The 26,419-nt window shown below is 34.9% G+C and overlaps 3 protein-coding genes across 4 annotated transcripts; 2 read left to right on the forward strand and 1 right to left on the reverse strand.

Annotated features, from left to right (window-relative positions):
* The first annotated feature begins 173 nt into the window (after nt 1-173).
* LOC111713419 (aquaporin AQPAe.a) lies at nt 174-25,121 on the forward strand. Of its 2 annotated transcripts, XM_023488267.1 has the most exons (9): nt 174-192; nt 19,582-19,693; nt 22,301-22,368; nt 22,643-22,754; nt 22,908-23,060; nt 23,228-23,384; nt 23,454-23,587; nt 24,582-24,693; nt 24,750-25,121. In XM_023488267.1, exons 2-8 carry the CDS (start codon nt 19,601-19,603, stop codon nt 24,651-24,653), a joined length of 789 nt encoding a protein of 262 aa, XP_023344035.1. In that variant the 5' UTR covers nt 174-192; nt 19,582-19,600; the 3' UTR covers nt 24,654-24,693; nt 24,750-25,121. The 2 variants fall into 2 exon arrangements, with proteins under 2 accessions (XP_023344035.1, XP_023344034.1); XM_023488266.1 differs by having other exon boundaries at nt 24,582-25,121.
* Nucleotides 13,522-13,854, forward strand: LOC111713421 (myomodulin neuropeptides 1-like). The gene has a single exon (XM_023488269.1). The coding sequence runs from the start codon at nt 13,522-13,524 to the stop codon at nt 13,852-13,854; it is 333 nt and encodes a 110-aa protein (XP_023344037.1).
* Nucleotides 14,112-15,908, reverse strand: LOC111713423 (repetitive proline-rich cell wall protein 2-like). The gene is made up of 2 exons (XM_023488270.1): nt 15,820-15,908; nt 14,112-14,724 (listed from the first exon to the last, which is right to left on the reverse strand). The coding sequence occupies exons 1-2, from the start codon at nt 15,906-15,908 to the stop codon at nt 14,112-14,114; spliced, it is 702 nt and encodes a 233-aa protein (XP_023344038.1).
* Nucleotides 25,122-26,419: the final 1,298 nt, after the last annotated feature.

A 26,419-nucleotide genomic window follows, 5' to 3' on the forward strand; every position in this document is an offset into this window, starting at 1 on the left:
CATAGAGTATCATAGATACTAAACCGTATCCAAGATACTCTCCTCCGTCCTTACCCCTCCTCTCCTCCCTCTCCTCTCTATCTCATCTAAAGATTATTCTTCTCAAATTATCTTCAGCAGTTTGTCTCCGACATGTAACCATTACTAGCTCCTCTTCTATCTATCTGAAGATTCTAGAATCTACGAAATAAGGTATTTGACCAATGGTCTTTTTGATCAAACATTTTACAGATTTCTATGTAAATTCTATGTATAAATGTATTTTGTATATTTGTATGTGAGTTTAATTCAAACTAGAAACCAATCGACCTGAGGTGGAGTAATTACTGAAGGGAGCTGAGTAATTACACAAAACCTATCCAGGGAGCTGAGTATTTACTCAAAAGCTATCCAGGGAGCTGAGTAATTACACACAACCTATCCAAGGAGCTGTATAATTACACAAAACCTATCCACGGAGCTGAGTAATAACACAAAACATATTCAAATGGCTAAGTTATTACTTGAAACCTTTCTAGAGAGCCGAGAAATTACACAAACCCTATCCAGCGTTCTGAGTAATTACTAACAATCTATCCATGAGCCTAAGTAATTATTTAACACCTTATTAATTGGCTAAGTAATTACTTAGCCATTTAGGGGGCTGAGGAACTGGAAAAAACCTATCCAGTGTGCCCGGTAATTACACAAAACCTATCCAGTGGTCTGAGTAATTACTAACAATCTATCCATGAGCCTAAGTAATTATTCAACACCTTATTAAATGGCTGAGTAATTACTTAGCCATTTTGGGGGCTGAGCAATTACTAAAAACCTCTCTCAGTCTGAGTTATTTATACTCAACCTCTATCCAAAAGGCTGAGTAATTACTTAAAATCCATACAGGGGACTGAGGAACTAGAAAACCTATCCAGTGTGCTCGGTTATTACACAAAGCCTATCCAGTGTGCTCGGTTATTACACAAAACCTATCCAGTGGTCTGAGTAATTACACAAAACCTATCCAGTGGTCTGAGTAATTACCCAAAACCTATCCAGTGTTCTGAATAATACAAAACCTATCCAGTGGTCTGAGTAATACAAAACCTATTCAAAAGGATTAGTAATCACTCAAAGAATATCTAGGGCTGATTGATTACTCCAAACCTGGCCAAAGAATATCTAGGGCTGATTGATTACTCCAAACCTGGCCAAAGGGCTAAGTTTTTACTCAAATCATATCCAAAGGTGTGAGTAATAACTTAAACCCTATCCAGAAGTTTTTACTCAAATCATATCCAAGGGTGTGAGTAATAACTTAAACCCTATCCAGAAGGCTGATTTTTTAATAAGTCTGATAATCGCCAAATATTTTCCACCTACTCTGTATCTTCATTATAAGAAAAGATTCTGAACTGATAGCATGCGTCAAGATTTAAAGGAAACTATTTTTAGTTTTATTTTAGTAGGAGATTAATCTTTTTATATTGGATCTATTTGATGCACGCCTTCTTGTATAAGCTCTTAAAACAAAATAAAAATTTATTGAAAATAAAAATCTAAATAAATATTTTTTCATATGTTCTAATATAAAACTAAAAACATTTTATCGGGTTGTCTGATTTGATTAGATACAGTGTGTCCCAAAAAACATGGGAATTCAGTGACAAATTCGATATCGTCTTTGTTATGAATTAGCATTGTAATACTTAATTTCAAAAGCCATAATATTATTTTGTCTGCTAGAGTTTATTTTATGAAAAGGGTAAAAGACTGTAAATATGTGTCTATAATGTCTCCGCAAGATGAACAGTGAAGACGGACAAGTTTACCGTGTTTGTATACTGTAATTTTCTTGTTTTACTAAGTACAACCGTATGCAGTCAAAACATAAACAAACAAAATGTGAACATAGCAGACGAAACTCTCAGCTTTCTCAGTAGATATCACTAAACTAAATCAAAGAATTATTTAAAAAGACGATATCGAATTCGTCACTGAATTCCCATGTTTATTGGGACACCCTGTAGTTTGCAAGCTAAAGGATTAGTACATTATTGAATTGATGTATGCAACCAAACCATCCAATGTGAGATTTTGGTGTGAACTAAACAAATTTGGAAGAATTGTAAAAAATAGGTTAAAAATCATGTTTTTATATTTCTGAAAAACTCCTCTCAATTTAATTTATGTTATTTAAAAAATGAGTAACAAGGTTCGAGTAATATTAAACTGCAGTTGAGGAGATTGAATTGAAAAACAATAATAAAACTGTTAGTAATCACTAATCAAGGAGCAGTGTAGGAATAAAACTGTAAGTAATCACTAATCAAGGAGCAATGTAGGAATGAAATAATAAAACTGTTATTAATAACTAATCAAGGAGCAGTGTAGGAATAACACTGTTAGCAATCACTAATCAAGGAGCAGTGTTGGAATAAAACTGTTAGTGATCACTAATCAAGGAGCTGTGAAGGAATAAAACTGTCAGTGATCACTGATCAAGGAGCAGTGTAGGAATAAAACTGTTAGCAATCACTAATCAAGGAGCAGTGTAAGAATAACACTTTAAGCAATCACTAATCAAGGAGCAGTGTAGGAATAAAACTGTTAGTAATCACTAATCAAGGAGCAGTGTAGGAATAAAATAATAAAACTGTTAGTAATCACTAATCAAGGAGCAGTGTAGGAATAAAATAATAAAACTGTTAGTAATCACTAATCAAGGAGCAGTGTAGGAATGAAATAATAAAACTATTAGTAATCACTAATCAAGGAGCAGTGTAGGAATAAAATAATAAAACTGCTAGTTATCACTAATCAAGGAGCAGTTTAGGAATAAAATTATTTCAGTGATAGTAATTTGTCCACCAGAAGTAAGGAAGTAAGTTTTTTATTTATTACAGTGATAACCAGAAAACTTTGGAAGAGGAATCCGACTTTTAGACTTTAGTTATGACTGCAAATACACCAATGAACATGAGGGACAGAAATTGTACAGTGCAAAGAGACCCATTTCGCTCAATAAGTGATTTAATAACTTTCTTGTTAAGCTATTTGCGTTGTAACAACAACAAATGTAATTATTTTAAGTGTAATTATAGGAACTGTAACTATATGTAATGTAACTGAGCCGCTGAGACATCTAAAAGTACTTCTAAAAAATTTCTTGCAAAACTTATTGAACTCAGAAAATTGGTAAAAGTTTATTTTTGTTCTTAGTTGGGGTATGCATGTTTTCTTTTTAAATTTTCAGACATACAATATCTCTCACGATATTTTTTTTTAAATTTTCAGTCATACAATATCTCTCACGATATTTTTTTTTATTTTCAGTCATACAATATCTCTCACGATATTTTTTTTTTATTTTCAGTCATACAATATCTCTCACGATATTTTTTTTTAATTTTCAGTCATACAATATCTCTCACGATATTTTTTGTTTTAAATTTTCAGTCATACAATATCTCTCACGATATTTTTTGTTTTAAATTTCCAGTCATACAATATCTCTCACGATATTTTTTGTTTTAAATTTTCAGTCATACAATATCTCTCGCGATATTTTTTGTTTTAAATTTTCAGTCAAACAATATCTCTCACGATATTTTTTGTTTTAAATTTTCAGTCATACAATATCTCTCACGATATTTTTTTTTTAATTTTCAGTCATACAATATCTCTCACGATATTTTTTTTTAAATTTTCAGTCATACAATATCTCTCACGATATTTTTTTTTTGTTTTCAGTCATACAATATCTCTCACGATATTTTTTTAAATTTTCAGTCATACAATATCTCTCAAGATATTTTGACGGATTTAGAATGAGAGATCAAAATATGACAGTCATATTCTGATATAAACAGAGGCTGAATTTAAAGAATTTAGGCCGCGGATAAAATATGGTTAGTTCCACTTAAAATTGTATGCAATGTTTCAAGATTTAAGCCAGCGCTCAATTGAAACCGGTTTTTGTCGGATTTGAGACGCGGCTCAAAGTCATTAAATTCGGACTCAGGATGCACTTATAGATGCCGTTAGTTTTAAGTGGCTGAGAGACCACATAAAAGCCGTCTTGGATCTCTTAAATAATTCACAATATTTATTATTCAACTTTATTCTAAAAGAATAGATCTTGAAACAATAACAACTAAATATCCTGGAAATATAAAAATGTTTCAAAACCTGTTTTTTTGACAATGACAATGGCCGATTAACCATGGTACCCTTGAAACCTTTATATAATCTAAGTGTATACAAGTTACTTAATTTGTGATTTATTTGCAGAATTGTAAATAATCAGTTATATAAACATTAATATCTGATTCATCTTTATCAGAAAAATCTTTGCATGAAGGGTCACTTGAAATTACGCTTACAGTCCCTTTAAGGTCCCGTACCTAAAGTTTTGCTTGTACAGGGTGTCCCACGAAACATGATAGTTGGTGAATAGTATAAAATGTCTTCTTCCATATTTTGTTGAGCTATTTGATACCAAGGAGATTAATAAACAATATCATATAGCATTCATATTAATAGGAAAAAATATTTCTAAGTAAAATATATTTGAGTAAAAGATTTTTTTAACGAATTAAACTGCGAAAAGTCTTTAATATCTAATACAGTATTTGGAAGAAGAAATTTAAAACTGTTCGCCAACTGTGATGTTTCGTGGGACACCTTGTAGTTGAATTTCTTGAGGGAAAATCTGTTCTTTCTTTTAAAAATATTTAGTGGCTACTACTAGTGGCGCTTTTATTGCAATCAAATATTTACTTTCTTTTAAAAATATTCAGTGGCTACTACTAGTGGCGCTTTTATTGCAATCAAATATTTACTTTCTTTTAAAAATATTTAGTGCAACTACTAGTGGCGCTTTTATTGCAATCAAATATTTACTTTCTTTTAAAAATATTTAGTGCAACTACTAGTGGCGCTTTTATTGCAATCAAATATTTACTTTCTTTTAAAAATATTTAGTGGCTACTACTAGTGGCGCTTTTATTGCAATCAAATATTTACTTTCTTTTAAAAATATTTAGTGCAACTACTAGTGGCGCTTTTATTGCAATCAAATATGTTAAAAAATGCCTGGTTAAAGGAATTGAGTCTTCGGAACAAAATCAAATATTTAAACCTCAATATCTTTAGATATCAATGTTGTAATCCTTTGATATTATAAAATCAAATTATTTGATCTAACAGAATTCATAGTTTGAAATATCTAAGATCTGCAACATTTGGTTCCAAAGATATAATGATTAGAAAATCAGAGTTTGTGGCAAAGACTCAATTCCTTTGTCTCATCTTCAGACTCAGTAAAATAAGTAAAATCATCCGTAGCATTCCAATAATTTAAGCATAATACTTATTGAATTAGGTTTAACTGTAAATATCACTCCTTATGTTAGACATCTCAAGTAAAATCAGTAATGGAGGCTGCAAAATTAGAACTGATTAAGTCGGGATGATGATTCGCTGAAGGAAAGTTATGTAACAAACGTGTTTAATTTTTGGTAATTATTTATTACCTTTTGACCAACATAACTAACCCATAATTCCCCACAAACAGATGTTAAACTGCCCCTGGGACTAAAGTAAAATAACATTACACTTTTACGGGAAATTGACAACTTTACTTAACAACTGCACTTCCTTCGATGAACTTTAGATAAAAAACTTACTGCGTTTAGACACTCTGGATATTTTGAATACAAATTTGGTCTTGGCAACCCTTGATCAAGTAAAATTCTCTTAACTTCTATGTAAAGTAAATAGTCGTAAAGTTGATTATGCAATTTTAATCAATAAATTTCGATATTTTTGGGACACATTTAGAATACGAACGTCGTGCATCTATACTGCATGAACAATGCTGTTTTCCCGGAGAGCTGACATTTTTCTTGAATTTATTTACCCTATGTTTTGTTTTCAAGTTTTTTTAATCAAATTCCTGAGTTTGAGTGAGCAAATAAAGTATTCTGTACTTGGCTGTATTGTATTACCTAACCCTGACAGAATTTACAAGCAGAGTAGAAATACTAAACTTAATTGACTATTAACATGTTTTAATGATAATAAATCAATCAATTGCACATTCATATTTGAGTTTATCATAAAACTCTAGTTGTAAATATTTATTAAACCGAGAAGATAAGAAGATTTGATTTACAAGCCATTTAAAACAAGGTGTTGATGTGTGAAATGAATTAATATTTCAATATAAATGAATTATTAATTTCTGCATTTAATAAGAGTTTCTTAATTCCACCTTCAAATTAACTATTTTCGACAGAAAATTACCTTTTCCCTTTTGCCCCCTTTTGCTACATGCCCTTTAATGCCCCCTACTGTCCCCTTCTGTCTCCTGTGACCCCTCTCTTCTCCTCTCTTTGGACTCTTCTGTCCATCTGCCCAATACTATACCATGCATGTCCTTACCCTTCCTAAACCTTCCTGTTCTGGCATACACTTTCCTGTTCCAGTCTGCACCTTCCTGTTCCAGTCTACACCTTCCTGTTCCAGTCTACACCTTCCTGTTCCAGTCTGCACCTTCCTGTTCCAGTCTGCACCTTCCAGTTCCATCCTACACCTTCCTGTTCCAGCCTGCACCTTCCTGTTCCAGCCTGCACCTTCCTGTTCCAGCCTGCACCTTCCTGTTCCAGCCTACACCTTCCTGTTCCAGCCTGCACCTTCCTGTTCCAGCCTGCACCTTCCTGTTCCAGCCTGCACCTTCATGTTCCAGCCTACACCTTCCTGTTCCAGCCTGCTCCTTCCTGTTCCAGCCTACACCTTCCTGTTCCAGCCTACACTTTATTGTTCCAGTCTGCACCTTCCTGTTCCAGCCTACACCTTCCTGCTCAAGCCTGCACCTTCCAGTTCCAGCCTACACCTTCCTGTTCCAGCCTACACCTTCCTGTTCCAGCCTACAACTTCCTGTTCCAGCCTACACTTTGCTGTTCCAGCCTACACCTTCCGGTTCCAGCCTGCACCTTCCTGTTCCAGCCTACACCTTCCTGTTCAGTCTGCACCTTCCTGTTCCAGTCTTCAACTTCCTGCGCCTTTCTGCTCCATATTGCACTTTCCTGATTCATCTTATACTTTCTTGCACTTTTTTTGCAACAGCTCGAACAAACCTTCTGCATCCTTCTACCCCTCAATCACTTCTTACCCTGTCCCCTTCTTCAAGTTCCTGCACCACCTTCCTGCACTCCCCCGGCCCTAGCTCGCAAATTTAGCAAAAGTTTAAGTTTAAGTTTATCTGAGGCTGAAATTTGATTCTTATTACTCCAATATATCCAAGACAGATAATCTAAGTTGAATTGGATGAACTGGATACAGCGTAATAGAATACAGTGCAGGGGCGAATACAAAGGGGAGGGGGCTATTAGGATCGAGTCCCCTTACCCCCTGGAAAAGCAAAAACTATGTTTCCTAAAAGCTATTTAAGACCCCCCAAAAAAATGTCTTAACCTAATAGTACATTAATTCATTATAATTTGCTTCCAATTTCTCACCTCTAAGGAAAAACTCCTTCTGCAGTGATAATTTTAAGAAATCAATTATTGTTTATATCTATTTTTTGCTTTCTGATTGGTTTGCTCAGACGACTACAACGGCAAAAACGTTGTGTCGGACTTCAGTATGGAGTTGATTGTAGTACGCGTTTTTATTTACCCCCCCCCCCATAGACCCTTGCTAGTTTTTAACATTTATGGTGCAATAAGTTGTTCATTCTAGGCTTCTTGAGATAGAAACTTTTGTGTATACAGAGTATCCTTAATCCTGAACGTTTAATCTTGATATCCAATGTAGGCACTTTTAAATAAATGGATCCATGCTTGATCCCTTAATTAAAGATAGGATCCTTTAGGGGAATTAAATTAATCCGTAGATCTGCATAAGATTGAGATCAATGCTTGATCTTAGATTTACAACAGAAAACACTATAAACTAGTTAGACAGGAGGTTAAATTTATTCGACATTTATGACCTAGTTTCACGCACAAATATGAGAAAAGTAAATTTATCCGGTTAGAGTTTTATTCTTATCAATAGCTCTTAAATAAAATGAGTTATGATTGAAAACATGTAAAATTCTAATCTTAGATGCAATTTACAATTTAATTTGAGGTGAAAACGTTTTTTATCATCTTTTTTCAGAGAAAGGTTTAAATGCTTAGAACACTGATTTCAACTGTAAAACTAGGGAAACTGTAAAAACATAAACATTCCCCAGAAGGACAGTAACACTACGGCCGCCAACTTTCAGGGGAAGAACTGTATAAAATGATTGATTTAAGAGTACTTGGCACTGTGCACACCATAGAAATCATAATATAAACTGATAGGGGTTAGATGCGTTAACAATGTATAAATAGTAATACACATAAATTCTACTATTCTATTCAATTCTATTCTATTCTATTCTATTCTGTGATGTTAACTGCTAACTAAGTACACTAACTTGTATTCATTGAATCCAATAAATTTCAAGTCGAGTTGAAGAATTCCTTCTTTGCAGTTATTCATATTTATCGCCTTAAAAGCACTGAGAAAGAAGTGTGAGTTGGGGGCAGGGGGGGGGGAGGGAATGCCGAGAAAAAGTGACAGAATTGATAAAGAATTTTTTAATAATGTAAAAAGAAGAAGATATAATTAAATGGGTTTTAAAGACAATAAATATATATTAAAGTGCTGTAGAAATTATACAAGGTCTTAAAAGTTGGATTTAAGTCTTTTTGTTGTATGCTAAATAATTTCGAAAATAAATCAATAACCATAAGTCGTCTCTGAAGTATCATTCTTTGTGGGTAACCAATTCCACGGTTTCTACATAATCCTTCCATTGAAGAGAAGAAAAATATGAAAGAACAGAAATAATTAAACCTTATCAAAAGGAAAAATGATAAATGGTGGTTTTATACAAATCAATGAAGTAAGATTTAGGAAAAAAGAGAAGGTCGAGAGAATAAAGGAAATAAATTTAGTAGATAAGGATCAGGAAGAGAAAGCAGACAGTTAAAGAAAATATGGAGGGGGGGGGGGGATTTATTTAGCGGAACCAGGAATTCCCAGTTCCTTTACTCCCAAAATATGTGAAAGGGTTTTCTGGGGAATTAGAGAGATAATGAGAGGAAGGCGGTTGGGTAGATTTAAGCGGAGACATCTTTAAAATATTAAAGAAGCATATATTTGTTTTGGTGTAGCAGCTTTAACACAGGGTGTCCCAATATACAGAGGACCTTAAAATCGTCTTCATCCTCGCAGATTTCCACAATTGCTCTGTTTTAAAACAACAAAAACCACATTTTTGCTCTGTCCTATAATAAAGGAAGGACATGATTTGTATGTATGTCGTCACTCAATTATTATGTTTTAGGAAAAGAACAAGGAATGTACTTCTTTTAGAGGTACTATAGTATAGTNGGGGGGGTATGAGTCGGATCTCAAGGGAAGGGGGGTTGAGGAACTGTTTAAGCACCATACTGGAATGTTTAAAACAATACTGAAGCAGTATAACGGATAAGTATAAAGATAAATTAAATATAAATTCTAAAATCTAAAATCTAAAATCTAAAATGTAACCTTATCTTTCCAGTTTCTCTGACAACGGCACGCGTATCATTTCTTACAGTACCTTAGGGAGGATGGGGGTGGGTGGACCTTAGGGGGGCTAAGGGGATAGACCCTAGGGTCTGAGGAGTTCTGCAGAATAAATAACGCTTTCTAAAGATCAAAAACTAAGTAAAAATATATATAGTAAAGGTTTCAGTTATACAACCAGAGAATCAGAATACAGCTTCAGTACAGGAGAGAAGGGCTGGGTGGTAAATCAATTATTGGAAGAGTTCATGGGTCGGTTTTAAGAATAGATAAAACGGAGCGAAAACGGGAAATATTTTAAATACAATTTTTTCATTTCTAAAAAACCCGAATAATTTCAATATTAATTGTCTGGAAAATGAAAAAGATAATAATGTTTTCATTTAACTGTGTTTCCTTAATGAACTTCCTGTCATAAACCACGTTTTTGTTTCCTCCGTTAAAGCAAAAATAAACGTAAATCTAGATATTTGTTTATTTGGTTGAATTCAATAAATATTTAAAAACCTCTGATCTTGTGGTTACAGTGGGCCTTTACTTTGGAACCCATTTCCATCCGTCAAAAAGATTTTTGTATTTTCTATTAATACTTATTTCTAGGAATTAAGTCATTTTGTCATTTGCATTCAATTTTTATGAAATTTTGATAAATAATAGAATTATACTTTTCAACATAATTTTTCAATTTGGCTTCGCGGATTTTTTTTCAATATGAATTTCTTTATCACATTTTATTTTTTTACGTCTAAATCAAAACCAAACAAAATTTTCGAAAATTTTGTGTAAAACATCGGCAATCCTGTTTTTTTACTCACCCTGTATATTTTAAATTTAAAAGTCTTTAACGCTATTTTTGACGGAATAAAAGATGGAAACATATGTCAATACAGACAGAATGTACTTTCTTGTACAGGGTGACCCAAGTAAACAGGGATTAGCGGATTTTAAGCCCCATTACTCTATTTAACCCTATTCCTCCTGGGGGGGGGGTTCAATTTGACCCCCCCTGTAGTTTTTTTTACATAACTCAAAAAGTATTGGTCTGTTGAAATTTTCTGACTTTTCCTACATACCCAAAGCCCTCCCTTTAGGCCTAAAACTGGGCTTTAATACTAACTGCCTGAGTCCTCAGGCACACTGCCTGAATGACTGCTTTTTCCTGTTACAAACTAAATCTTTGTTTTGACCCACTTCCACATGTCAGATTTTGATAAAATTTAGCTTTTTGGAAAGCCTTTGACATAAGGAAACGAATTGCACAAGTTTTGCGAAAAAAGTGCAAATTTTGTGGAAACAACCTGTCAAAAGAAATTTTCACATTTTTAGTTTTTCTTGATTAAAATTCAGGTTATTTAATATTTTGCAAACATTTTTGCATATTTGAAATGGCATGGTCAAGGGCTTTTCAAAAATGTATAATTTTTCATTTTTTGGACAAATTTTTTTTGTAAACATTTTTACTATATAACTAGATTTTGCGATAAAAAATTCAATTTTTGCAAATTTGCAAATTTTTTTTGCAGATTCTAAAAGTAGAGCACAAGAGCTTTCCAATGATGTATCATTTGTCATATTTGGACATCAAACATGGGATTTAGAGCATATCCTGGTTTTCAAGTACCCCAGCAGAGATAGGGTTAAATTCTCTAGCAATTAACTATAGAAGAGGTTAATTAGGTAACATTTGTCGTTCGACGCTTTCGTTTGGCGTAAAACTATAATGTCAAATTTTCAAACAACTCTCTGTTTACTTTAATGAACAATTCAGAGAGAAAAAAAATATGCTTAGAAATTATAAAAATAAATACTTATTAATATTACTTTAAAATGTTTATATTTTAAACGATTTCTTTAAAAGGCCCCAGTTTAATACCATGCCAAAAAATGTTCATTAAAGCTGTTTGATTGTTGCAAACTCTATTTTTGGGTTTCTCTCATTAGAGTTCAGTCTTTAGGATTACGTTATAAGTGTACACCATAGATATTAAAAACGCCAGAAGATCATTTTTAGGGGGTTCAGATATATACAGGGTTGCCCACAAAACATAAGACTATAAAGACGACCTAATAATCCTTAATTCTGTCCAATTGAAGATTTAGTTGGTTCTAATTGGACTTTGAATTAGGATTTTTGTAGGTGTACTAAATATTAAGCAAGGAATGTAAAAAGTATAAAGCTGCAGGGAACCACGAATATTGAAAAAAGGAATAAAATTCGTAAAGTCGTCTCTGAAGTCTCATTGTTTGTGTGTAACCCTGTAGATAAAAGATTTTTTTTTTCTGAAGTTAAGGGAGAGATTTTAAGTCCTTTAACAAGATTATTGGGACAGAAGTTAATCCGTTTTTTGAGGGTCCCCCTGTAGTTTTGTTTTGAGGGTCCCCCTGTAGTTTTAAGTGCACCAGGGGTGGTTTCTCCCACCAGAAAAATCTGAAGAAGAAACAAAACTCCTCTTATTTTTTGTAAGAAAAGTAATTTTCTAAAATTAGATGTAAAATAAAGTACATTACTAAAAATAAGGGTTTCCATAAATATGATCTTTTGTATGAACATTATGTGATTCTTGAAGATAAATCATGAATATTTTAATATGAAAATATGAACAATTTGTAATTTTTCAATCTTTAAGATTCTATTTATTGGTTTATTTTGTGATTTATCGTTTTTCAATATATATTTTGTGTCCCATTCTTCCTTAAAGGTTCCAGCAAAAGTTTAGATATCTTGAAATTCAGAAAATATCTCCTGAAATATTTTCAAAAAAAATTTCATAAAATATGTTTGAATCAAAGACTTTGCTAATTAGCAAAGTCTTTGGTTTAAATATTTAAAATATTTGTCTGTAAAGAGAAGAAGAAGCAAGGGGGGGAAGGGGTATGATGGAAAAAGAAAGTGGGAGAATGGGAAAACGGTAGGAATGGGAGGAAGAGGAAGGTGACATAATTGCAGAAGGGTTGGGACGGGAAGGGGAAGGGGGAGGGATGGGAATAGGTGTAGCAGGAGAATGAGAAGAAATGAGAGAAGGTTGGAAATAGGGATAGGATGTGAAGGAAAAGGGGGAAGGGATAGGAATAGAAGTAGGGAGTAAAATGAGAAGAAATGAGAAGAAATGAGATAGGGATGGAAATAGGGATAGGAAGTGAAGGAAAGGGGTGGAGGGATGGGAATAGAAGTAGGGAGTAAAATGAGAAGAAATGAGATAGGGATGGAAATACGGATAGGAAGTGAAGGAAAGGGGTGGAGGGATGGGAATAGAAGTAGGGAGTAAAATGAGAAGAAATGGGATAGGGATGGAAATAGGGATAGGAAGTGAAGGAAAGGGGTGGAGGGATGGGAATAGAACTAGGGAGCAAAATGAGAAGAAATGAGATAGGGATGGAAATAAGGATAGGAATTGAAGGAAAGGGGTGGAGGAATGGGAATAGAAGTAGGGAGTAAAATGACAAGAAATAAGATAGGGGTGGAAATAGGGATAGGAAGTGAAGTGGAAGTGGAGGGATGGGAATAGAAGTAGGGAGTAAAACGAGAAGAAATGAGAAAGGGAGGATTGATGAATACTGAATAGTCTGGGGTCTGTATCGGATAATTAACCCTGGAATATATAGTTTAAAGATCAAAGGAAAGATTCTTCAAATATATTTCACAAATGAACCCTTGTTCATTGAACTGGGTCAATGAGGAAGGAGGAGTAGAAGAGACGGGTATCTGGGATATCATGGGTAGCGGGGAAACATATGAGGGAAGCGAGGGTTGGGGGTAAATATGGGGGAGGAGAGAATAGAACAGATTAAGGGGAAGGGAACTGGGTAGTTTAAGAGATATTTTAGACCAGGAGATGGGTGAAGGTTGGATACAGACCACGGAGCTCGGTGAAGGGAGGATTTAAACCAGGGAGCTGGATAAAGGTTTGATACATACCAGAGAGCCGGGGGATGGGAGGATTTAGACCAGGGAGCTGGATGAAGGTTGGATACAGACCAGGAAGCTGGGGGATGGGAAGGTTCAGACCAGGGAGCTGGCTGAAGGTTGGATACAGACCAGGGAGCTGGGGGATTGGAGGATTGAGACCAAGGAGCTGGGTGAATGAAGGATTGAGACCAGGGAGCTGTATGAAGGGAGGATTTAGACCAGGGAGCTGGCTGAAGGTTGGATACAGACCAGGGAGCTGGGTGAAGGAAGGATTGAGACCATTGAGCTGCGCGAAGGAAGGATTGAGACCAGGGAGCTGGGTGAAGGAAGGATTGAGAATAGGGAGCTGGCCGTGAAGGGAGGATACAGACTATGGACCTGGGTGAAGGGCGGATCGAGAACAGGGAGCTGGTTGAAGTGACGATTAGATCATGGAGCTGGGTGAAATGAAAATGTTAAATTAAAATATTATTCTGTGATGAAACTTGTATGTTTGAACAAGGGACTATACAGGCATAAGCTATTCTAGAGAAATTTCTGTTTTTTTCCATCTTGGTTTGTTGTTCAGTTTTGAGAAATAAGGTTTTAGACAAAGTTTTGACCAGGAAGACCACTAAGGAAAGTATTGGATAAGGGAGTTTGAAGAGGTTAGAGTTAGGACTTCAGAGAAGGAAGGGATCAGTGCAGGGGACTGGGAGAAGGAAGGGTATTTAGCAGGGGACTGGGAGTAGAAAGAGTTCAGTGCAGGGGAGTGGGAGAAGAAAGGGTATTTAGCAGGGGACTGGGAGAAGGAAGAGGGTTTAGCAGGGGACTGGGAGAAGAAAGGGTTCAGGGCAGGGTAATGAGAGATTGAAGGGTTCAGGGCAGGGGACTGGGAGAAGAAAGGGTTCAGGGCAGGGGAATGAGAGATGGAAGGGTTCAGGGCAGGGGACTGGGAGATTGAAGGGTCCAGGGCAGGGGAATGAGAGATTGAAGGGTTCGGGGCAGGGGAATGAGAGATTGAAGGGTTCAGGGCAGGGGAATGAGAGATTGAAGGGTTCAGGGCAGGGGAATGAGAGATTGAAGGGTTCAGGGCAGGGGAATGAGAGATTGGAGGGTTCAGGGCAGGGGAATGGGCGAGGGGGGGTTTTAAGACGGTCGATTGCAAAAGAAAGGGTTCAGGATGAATAGTTCTCCGTAGTAAATCCTTTAAACTACCGCTTCTGGTCAGCGTAGCTCCCGGAGAACTAGAGATAGGATCAGTCCAATTAAAGCAGCGATAGGTAGAAGTAGTAAGCTAACAATAAACAACCTCTTCTTTTCTTAAATATTTGCTTCAACATTTTCCCTGCACTTTCTTCATACCCTCATCATCATCATCCCTTCCTCCCTCACCCGCATCATCATCATCCTTCCCCACTCCCCCATATCCTCATCATCATCCTTCCCTACTCCCCCATACCCTCATCATCATCCTTCCCTACTCCCCCATACCCTCATCATCATCCTTCCCTACTCCCCCATACCCTCATCATCATCCTTCCCTACTCCCCCATACCCTCATCATCATCCTTCCCTACTCCCCCATACCCTCATCATCATCCTTCCATACTTACTTAATTCCTCATTATTATCTTATCCTTTTCTCCCAACCTTCTTTACATCATTATTATCTTCTCAATCCATCTCATAATCCTCAACATCCCCTTCTCCCTCATTTCCTCATCATCCTGAATCCTCCTAATAACCGTCGATGAACAGCGATTTATTCCCTAATTTCTCTTTTTTTCAAATTTCATCGTAATTTTCCTCCATATATCTTCTATTTTATATTTTCTCTTTCTCCTTTATCTGGTACTTGTTGTTCTCCCGTATTCTATTATTTATGAGGGAGGAGGGTGAACCTTTAAGTGACATTGGTTAAAGTAAGATTGATGTCCTCTAACAGTGTTGCAGAATAATTGAGTTTAATTTTCTAATAGTCCTCCGGTCACGGAGTCGGAGAGCGTCCTGCACATATATCTTCCAGTCGGAGCGTATCCTTCTCCGATACTAGATCGTCATGACATACAGTCGGAGCTCATCCTTCTCCGATACTAGTTCATCATTGCTTACAGTCGGAGTTCATCCTTCTCCGATAATAGCTTATCATTGCTTAAATTCAGATACTCAACTTTCTTTAATATTGCTTCATCATTGTTTACAGACAGACCTTATCAAATTCTGATCCTAGCTGATCATTTGTTCAGTTGGACCTTGTCATATTCTGATCCTGGTTCATCATTGCTAACAGTCGCCATTATCATATTATGATCCTGGTTCATCATTGCTAACAGTCTGACATTATCATCTTCTGATCCTGGTTCATTATTGCTAATAGTCTGACATTATCATCTTCTGATCCTGGTTCATCATTGCTAACAGTCGCCATTATCATATTATGATCCTGGTTCATCATTGCTAACAGTCTGACATTATCATCTTCTGATCCTGGTTCATCATTGCTAACAGTCTGACATTATCATCTTCTGATCCTGATTCATCATTGCTAACAGTTGAAGCTTCTCTTTCTCCGGTTATACTTTCTGATTGCTTTCACTCTCGGCTAAACTTTGTCTCTCTGATAATATAAAGATTACAGATCATGTATAGTATCACACAGTTCATTGCAAACTTACCAGTAGGAGAAGGTCAAATTAACATTACTGTTACGACTTTGTACCTCCGTTGCTCCTCTAGTTCTGATTTTACTCACAAGGGAAAGACAATGCAAATTTATTTGGTTACATATTTGAAATTCAAAATTTTTTTCTTCTTCTTAATAGCTCTTCAATAAGAGGACATTTAATATTTCAATTTTACGTGCATTTTACTTTACTTTGACGTGAGTTTACTATAGTTTGACGTGAGTTTACTTTAGTTTCACGTAAGTTTACTTTAGTTTGACGTGAGTGTACTTTAGTTTCACGTGAGTTTACTTTAGTTTTACATGAGTTTACTTTACTTTAGTTTCACGTAAGTTTACTTTAGTTTGACGTGAGTTTACTTTAGTTTGACGTGAGTGTACTTTAGTTTCACGTGAGTTTACTTTAGTTTGACGTGAGTTTACTTTAGTTTTACGTGAGTTTACTTTAGTTTGACGTGAGTTTACTTTAGTTTCACGTAAGTTTACTTTAGCTTGACGTGAGTTTACTTTAGTTTGACGTGGGTGTACTTTAGTTTCACGTGAGTTTACTTAAGTTTCACGTGAGTTTACTTTAGTTTCACGTGAGTGTACTTTAGTTTTACGTGAGTTTACTTTAGTTTGACGTGAGTTTACTTTAGTTTTACGTAAGTTTACTTTAGTTTGACGTGAGTTTACTTTAGTTCCACGTAAGTTTACTTTAGTTTGACGTGAGTTTACTTTAGTTTGACGTGAGTGTACTTTAGTTTCACGTGAGTTTACTTTAGTTTCACGTGAGTTTACTTTACTTTCACGTGAGTTTACTTCAGTTGACGTGAGTTTACTTTGGTTTGACGTGAGTTTACTTTGGTTTGAAGTGAGTTTACATCAGTTTGACGTGAGTTTACTTTAGTATGACGTGAGTTTACTTTAATTTGACGTGAGTTTACTTCAGCTTGACGTGAGTTTACTTTGGTTTGACGTGAGTTTACTTTTGTTTGAAGTGAGTTTACATCAGTTTGACGTGAGTTAAGTTTAGTTTGACGTGAGTTTACTTTAGTTTCACGTGAGTTTACTTTAGTTTCACGTGAGTTTACTTTAGTTTCACGTGAGTTTACTTTAGTTTGACGTGAGTTTACTTTAGTTTGACGTGAGTTTACATTAGTTTGATGTGAGTTTACTTTAGTTTGACGTGAGTTTACTTTAGTTTCACGTGAGTTTACTTTAGTTTGACGTGAGTTTACTTTAGTTTGACGTGAGTTTACTTTAGTTTGACGTGAGTTTACTTTAGTTTGACGTGAGTTTACTTCAGCTTGACGTGAGTTAAGTTTAGTTTGACGTGAGTTAAGTTTAGTTTGACGTGAGTTTACTTTAGTTTGACGTGAGTTTACTTTAGTTTGACGTGAGTTTACTTTAGTTTGACGTGAGTTTAATTATACCACAATCTCCGATACTAAATAATGTATGGTAAAGTTAAAGCTTGAACATGTATTTCTTCTTCAATATTGGATTAATTATTGAATTGAAGTCAGATAAAGATAGTTTTGAAAACTCCAAGAATGATTTCTTGCTAGAGTTCTAAGTTGTGAGTTGGTTCATATAAAGAGGTAGTTAGTTCAAGTAGGTAGAGTCTGATCAACTACTGGTTCAAGTTCAAAAATGCTGCAGTTTTTAATATAAAGAATCATTTATTTTCAATATTTTTAGCGGATTTCTTATAATCAAGATAAGGATTGAAAAATCTACAAAATTAATTTTAAATTGATGATTTAGCTGAGTGACCGAGGGAGTGTACTTGAACCAGCCGTAACCGATTAAACTACCTCTGTCTCAAATTCATAAATTCCCAACTTTTTGAAATTTTTTACATTTGCAGGACCAAGTTCTACGTAAATCTTGTTAAAATTATATTTCATTTCTAGATTTTTTTGTAAAACATTTCTTGTTTCTTTCTTTCTTTTCTTGTTTCTCAAATTTGTTTTTAGAACTAATTGTATTTTTCTTCCAATTAACTACAAATCTCAGCTTTAGCCTTTATAACCCTTTTCTCCGTTCAGTTTTTATAAAGAAGCATATTTCAAAATTTTTAATTTTGAAGTTTTAACTATATTAAGGTTTTTTTTTCAAACATGAATGGATCTATTAATGGTTTCTTAACCAAAAAAATCATCTTAACATCAATAAAAAATAACATTGTAAAAAAATGAAAATTTTCAGCTTTGTTAAATCCAGTAGAAAATGTTTTGAAGCTTTATCAAACAAATTCAGAATTTTTATGAACTATATTGACATTTTCTAAATTAGTATGTATTTGCATGGTATCTTCAAACTTTGTTTGGTGTGAAAAATAAAATCTCATCTCAAATTTATAAACTAGGGGAAAAGAAACTTAATTATTTACTACATATTTTCTTAACTTTATTTAAGCTTAAATATTTTGAAACGTTTTTTTTACATAATTATCAAGTTTCCCATTTAAAATTTTAGACAAATCTGCCCAGGGGTTCAAGAGTTATGATTGGATATTCAAACAAACAGAGATTACTACTTCATACATTTAAATATTCAAGAAAATACAATATTAACAGATTGTATTTTTAGTTTTTAGATGAACTTGAATCCCTTTTTCAGAACTAAGATTCCTTGGGCCAAATTAAACTTATCCCATTACCTCTACCCTTCCTCTAATAATAGTAAAAACCATAGATACAACTGAGATTATATACTTATACTTGCTGGGGAACCCGGCTTTCCCTGGAAACTAAACTTTTTGTAAAAAAAGGTCTACTAAATTTTTTAACCAAATGAAGACCATTCACGTAATTCTACTGAGTTCCTCAACAAAAATTTTAGGTGAATCGGTAAAAATGTTCATGAGTTATGATCGGACATACAAACAGATAAACAGAAATTTCAACTTTATAATTGTAAAGATGAACACATGCAGAGGGATACAATAAACTTGAGATACAATTCGGGAGGTTGATGCAGAAATATCTGTATTCTTTATATATTCAAGAGATAATTTGGTTTATATAAAGCTTAAAGCAATACTTTAAGACTAAAAATGAAAGGTTGTTAAGAATTAAAAAATTCAAGGTTTAGTTTATACCAAAGCTTCTTTACAGATTTTTATAATAAAACTATAATTCAGTAGTATCTCATTAATATTTCGCAAAAACATAAGTAATTGTTATTTTCTATGTTTTCTTTCAATACAAATTGAATGTTTCCCATTTTTTAGAAAGCGAATCGTGGGTTTTAGAGCAAAATAAAACCATGTAAAGATCCGTTTGAAAGAAAACCACAATATCATTTGTCATTGCTTCTCATAGAGAGGGTTTAAAGGAAATCGTTGTAAAATGCTTGCGTGACTTTTTCCTTATGTTTAATGTTCACAAAACTTAATTTTTCTTAATCTAATCTTTAATTGATATTTCAGACTATATAGCGTGGCTAAAATGAGGTTTCCATATCTTGGACTTGAAGAACTCAAGGATACTACTACACTCTTTAAACAAGTTGTTGCAGAATTCTTAGGAACTCTCATTCTGGTAAATATAATCAAACTTATATTCGAAACCTAAACCTGAACCTAAACTTAAACCTAAACCTAAACATAAACATAATCCTAAACCTTAACTTGAACCTGGACCTAAACCTAAACTTAAACCTATACTTAAACCTGAACCAAAACCTAAACTTAAACTTAAACTAAAGCTAAACTTAAACCTAAACTAAACCTAAACTTAAACCTAAACCTAAACCTGAACCTAAACCAAAACAAAAACAAAAACAAAAAACAAAACGAAAACCTAAACTTAAACCTAAACTAAGCCTAAACTTATACCTAAACCTAAACCTAAACCTAAGCCTAAACCTGAACCAAAACCAAAACCGAAACCAAAACCTAAACCTAAACCTGAATCTAACCTTAAATCTAAACTTAGCCTTAAACCTGAACCTAAACCTAAACCTTGATTTAAATCTAAATCATAACATTTTAAATTGAATGTAAGAAACTAGGTTGAATTAATTTATATATTTATGGAGTTTTATAAACTTTTTTCTTTGAATATGTTCTGAATCTAGAATAATTGTGTATCCCTGTAAGATAGATGATATGTTTTGACAAGAAAGAATTAGGGTTCAGACTCTCTTCAATAACAAAATTTCTTTCCCGAGTAAAATTCAGATAAAAAACTGATTGAAAATGGACGTGTTCCATGTTAAACTTTGTAAACATTCATTTCATTCAAATGTGTTTTTTTTCAAAGATGTTTTCTTTGTTTAAATGACATTTCTTTTGGTGATATATTCTCAACAACCTTTATGTACACTTTCATCAATTAACACAAGGAGAGACCGATGGGGAAAAATGACTTTAAACTCGTCTTGTATACTTCCTCGGTGTGTAAATGCAAAAAAAAATAACAAAAAACAGAATTTACATTGTAAAATTTTTCAATATCATTAAAAAAAAAACATTTAATTAATGCTATCTTTGTATTTTAGTATATCAAAGGAGAGACACTTGATTTCTATATTATACATTCTTCCCAATAATAAAATTGTATTTTTAAAAAAACACTTCATCTAAAAGGATGAATCTAGTTGACAACCTTCTCTGATCATTCTTTCTCAAAGTAATTTTTCTAAAAATATTAAAGTAATCAAAAACTTTTGATCAATATTTTAAAATGTAGTGTAAAGATACTGTAGGTTAAACAAATTATTAAATTACTTTGTTAGAAAATTTTAGAGATAATTTGTTTTCTAAGTCCTCCTCTAGAATGCTGAAACACAACAAATGAAAATAAATAAAAATCCTATCAGTTTATGTCAACACTGTGCATGTGTAAACATGACGGGACGGTTCACAAACAGATTAGGATTCCCCAGTCTTGACAGATGACTGGGGAGGGGGGGGGCAGGAGGTATAGGAGTAGGAGTAGCAAGAGAAGCATCAGGAGCAGGAGGAGTAGGATTAGTAAGAGAAGCATAAGGAGCAGTAGGAGTAGGTGGAGCAGACGGGACAGGAGGAGTAGGAGTAGTAAGAGAACCATAAGGAACAAGAGGAGCAGACGGGACAGGAGGTGTAGGAGTAGCAAGAGAAGCATAAGGAGCAGAAGGAGTAGACAGGACGGGAAGAGTAGGAGGATTATGAGGAGTAGGAAAAGCAGGAGGAGCAGGGGGAACATGAGGGTCAGGAGGACCAGGATGAAAAGGAGGAGCAGGAGGAACAGAAAGAGCAGGAGGATCAGAACTAGTAACGTGAACAGAAGGAACGGGAGGAGCAGCAGGAACAGGAAGAACAGGATTTGCAGGAGGAACAAAAGGAGTAGCAGTAACAGAAGGAACTGGAGTCGCAGGAGGAAAAAGAGAAGCAGGAGAAACATGTGTACCAGGAAAAGCAGGAGGAGTAGGATAAACAGGAGGATCAGGAGGAAAGGGAAGAACAGGAGGAGCAGCAGGATCAGTAGTAGCAACATGAACAGAAGAACCGGAATGAGCAGCAGGTACAGGAAAAACAGAATTAGCAGGAGGAACAAGAGGAGCAGCAAGAACAGAAGGAACTGGAGTAGCAGGAGGAACAAGAGGAGCAGCAGGAACAGAAGGAACTGGAGAAGCAGGAGGAACAAGAGGAGCAGTAGGAACAGAAGGAACTGGAGTAGCAGGAGGAAAAAGAGGAGCAGCAGGAACAGAAGGAACTGGAGTAGCAGGAGGAACAAGAGGAGCAGCAGGAACAGAAGGAACTGGAGGGAGGAACAAGAGGAGCAGCAAGTACAGAAGGAACATGAGTAGCAGGAGAAACAAGAGGAGCAGCAGGAACAGAAGGAACTGGAGTAGCAGGAGGAACAAGAGGAGCAGCAAGTACAGAAGGAACATGAGTAGCAGGAGAAACAAGAGGAGCAGCAGGCACAGAAGAAACTGGAGTAGCAGGAGGAGCACGAGTAGTAGGAGAAACAGAATAAACTGGAGAAAAATGAAGAGGGGCAAGGAAGCAGGAGGACAATATATGGAACAGCTAGAAATACGAATCAGGGAGGGTAGACAAATAGTAATTGCACAAAGAGAAGAGAGGATAAAGAGTGTTGAGAATGTCCCAAAATAAATATTTCAGTGAATGAATGCATGTAATTGTTTCCTTCCTTCTCTAGGTGTTTGTTGGATGTGGAAGCTGTATAGGAGGAGAGGATGAGGGGGATCATCAATCAAAGTTTGTCAGGTATCCTATGATATACAAACATGCGTGAAATGAATGTACAAATTAAAATAAGTTTTTTTTCTTTAAATTATATCAATACATCATTTTTGTTGAATTTAATTATTTACAAAGCAAAATAGTTATTTGTATTTGTTAAATACAACAAAATAGGTCAGATAAACATAATTGATAATTAGCAATGATAAGTTTTGTTTAAATAAGTCGGATCTACTGAATAATATTCAAACGCAAATACAGCTTCTAGTAAATTTAAACAATGCCAATCAATGTTTAGGATTGCTCTGTGTTTCGGAGTAACAGTTGCAACCCTGGCGCAGGCTCTAGGACATGTCTCCGGGTGCCATGTAAACCCAGCAGTTACTGCAGGACTTGCAGCGGGGGGAAAGGTAAAAAATATAGATATAAGAGAATAAAGACAGAGAATGAGAAAGCATTTGTTGGAAATGCATATATTCATGTCAAAGTAAAAAGTGAAAAATTAAAAAAAAACCTTGAAAATTTGAGATATAAATTATTAGAAAAAGTAATAACAAATTTAGATTGGATTTGCCCGCGGATGCATATATGTTCTGGCGCAAAACTTCGGAGCCATCGCCGGAGCTGGTCTACTCAGGGGACTTGTTTCTACAGAGCTACGAGGTGGAGCTGGTCTTGGAGCTACTGGAGTTGATCCTAACCTTTCAATAGTACAGGTTAGTTTTATATCATAGTATAGGATACCCATAGACATTGTAGGAGTAAGAGATGATGATCACTGTGGTCCTGAATCTACTCATTTTCTCCTTGTATTCCAGGCTGTAGGAGTGGAGATGATGATTACTATGGTTCTGGTTCAACTCATTTTCTCCTTGTATTCCAGGCTGTAGGAGTAGAGATGATGATTACTATGGTTCTGGTTCTAACTGTATACGGAGCAGCTGCAGATGAAAACAATACTGAGAGTGTGAAGGGAAGTGCTCCTCTAGCAATCGGTCTCTCCATCGCTACATGTCATCTCTTTGCAATCCCTCTGACAGGTAAAGAGTAAAATACTTGAAAAATGTAAAAGAAAAAAACATTCTTAAGATGGAAAATAAAACGCTTAGGCTCCAGCATGAATCCTGCAAGAACTCTGGGCCCAGCAGTGATCACTGGAAACTTTGCTCATCACTGGATTTACTGGGTCGGACCTATCCTAGGGGGTGTTGCTGCAGGACTCATCTACCAGCTAGTTCTCAAGGTACTTGTTAAAGTAGAAGAAGGTACATCGTTAATCTATAAACTAGTTCTCAAAGTACAAGCTATATTAGGAGAAGAGACATGGTTAATCTGCCAAATAGTTCTCAAGGTACTAGCTATATTAGGAGAAGGTACATGGTTAATCTACCAACTAGTTCTCAAGGTACTAGTTATATTAGGAGTAGGTATATGGTTAATATACCAACTAGTTCTCAAGGTACTAGTTCTATTAGGAGAACTATACATGTTACAAACTAGTTCTCAAGGTACAAGTTATATCAGGAGAAGGTACATGGTTAATCTACAAACTAGTTCTCAAGGTACTAGTTATATTAGGAGAAGGTACATGGTTAATCTACCAACTATTTCTCAAGGTACTAGTTATATTAGGAGTAGGTATACATGGTTAATCTACAAACTAGTTCTCAAGGTACTAGTTATATTAGGAGAAGGTATATGGTTAATCTACAAACTAGATCACAAGGTACTAGTTATATTAGGAGAAGGTATATGGTTAATCTACCAACTAGTTCTCAAGGTACTAGCTATATTAGGAGAAGGTATACATGGTTAATCTACAAACTAGTTCTCAAGGTACTAGCTATATTAGAAGTAGGTATATGGTTAATCTACCAATAACCTCTCAAGGTACCAGTTAATTAGATTAGGAGAAGGTACATGGTTAATCTGGCAACTAGTTCTATAGGTACAAGTTATAGTTGGAGAAGGTATATAGTTAATCTAATAGATAGTTAAAGTTTTAGTTGGAAGTGGTTTGCATAATTCTTACTGGGAAAAAAGAACAGGCCTTTTTCTTAACCATTTCAATCTGTTATCAACTGTATTTCAGTTTTTAAACTTCACATTTTATTAAAAAAAACTGTATAAATTTGTTTGGAAAGAGGAAGAATCTAGATCGTAAAATTTGCCTTAAAGCCCAATAAAGTATGATATTGTGAATTTAGCATCTAACTAACTATCTATCTATCCACTAGGCCCCGGAGAAGAAGAACAACTACTCTCCCTGCTCCGTAGTTGAGGGAGATGTCAAGCTCGGAGATGCATAAGCACCTGAAGTCCCTAGACTATAGCTCCTGGAGAACCTAGATCCTAAACTAGCTACTGGAGAACCTAGATCCTAATCTAGCTCCTGGAGAACCTATATCCTAAACTAGCTCCTGGAGAACCTAGATCCTAAACTAGCTCCTGGAGAACCTAGATCCTAAACTAGCTCCTGGAGAATCTAGATCCTAAACTAGCTCCTGGAGAACCTAGATCCTTAACTAGCTCCTGGAGAACCTAGATCCAAAACTAGCTCCTGGAGAACCTAGATCCTAAACTAGCTCCTGGAGAACCTAGATCCTAAACTAGATCCTTGAGAATTTAGATCCTAAACTAGCTCCTGGAGAACCTAGATCCTAAACTAGATCCCGGAGAATTTAGATCCTGAACAAGCTCCTGGAGCAACACAAATCTAATCTAGATTGTTTGGTTGAAATGTTTGTATTGGAATTGTAGTAAAAGTTTTAATAAGATTGGAAAGAAATATGAGTGGGGGGGGAGGAGGAAGCAAAAGAAAGGAATCATTGTTACTTATTCGCATTGTTAATCGTGTTGTGAATTTGATGCAAAGGGTTAAGCTTAGATTATTTGATTTAACAGAATTCATAATTTGAAACATCTAGGGCCTTGGGTTGCAAAGATATAGTGATTGAAAAATCAAAGTTTGTGTTTATTCGAATTGTTAATATCAGTTATTTTGTTAAAGTTTTGTAGAAGTAGTTATTGGATAAGTTTTAACAATTTTCTTTCCGCATAAGTCCTTTTTCTCATTTTCAAGATAAAACACAATCTTTGGAAATAAATTTTGATTTTTTTCCGTTTTTTTATCAAATTCTTTAGTAACTTACTTTTTAAAGTTGTATATTTGTGCTTGAAAATATTGTAGACCGTTTTCTTAATGTTTTCATCATATTTAAAGCCAGGTTTGATGGTTTACTGCAGTTTCAACCCTGAGGTTTATTTATATTTATGATTTCTAAGAGAGTTTATCTCGCTCTACTAAAATACTATTCAGGAATATTGAATACATTTTACCATTTGTATATTGGCTAGAACTATAAACAGATATTTTTTCCTAAATTTGAATTTATTTAAACCAGATCAAACCAGTTTAAACCAGTTCAAACCATTGTTGTCAATTAAAACCAGTAAAACCTTTTAAAACCAGTTCACACCAGTTCAAATCAGTTCAAACCAGTTCAAACCAGTTCTAACCAGTTCAAACCCATTAAAACCAGTTTAAACCAGTTCAGATCAATTAAAACCAGTTCAACCCAGTTCCAACTAATCTGAGCCATGGAAACCAACTTGACCTATCTAATCATAAAAACTTGTCAGTTTCAAAGTGTAAACCAATTCAAACGACAGTTCATTGATGATTTTAAACAAATTCAACCAATTCAAACTAATTCTAACCAATTCAAACCAATTCAAACCAATTCAAACCAATTCAAACCAATTCAAACCAATTCAAACCAATTCAAACCAATTTAAACCAGTTGAAACTAATTAAAATCTGTGGCCGAATTTAAAGAATTTGATCGGCGGTTTAAATTTAAGCCGCGGTTTAAATATGGTTGGTTCCACTTAAAATTGTATCAAATGTTTCAAGATTTAAGCCGACGCTAAATTTAAACCGAGTTTTGGCGGATTTAAACCGCGGCTCAAATTCTTTAAGTTCCATATCTGGTTAAACAAATACGACCCAATTAAAAACGAGTTTACTTCTTTGTAATACTGTATCCTTGTAAAGTTTGTTTTTCTTTTTATG

The sequence above is a fragment of the Eurytemora carolleeae genome, unplaced genomic scaffold (genome assembly GCF_000591075.1).
Source record: "Eurytemora carolleeae unplaced genomic scaffold, Eaff_2.0 scaffold1406, whole genome shotgun sequence".
NCBI lineage: Eukaryota > Metazoa > Arthropoda > Copepoda > Calanoida > Temoridae > Eurytemora > Eurytemora carolleeae.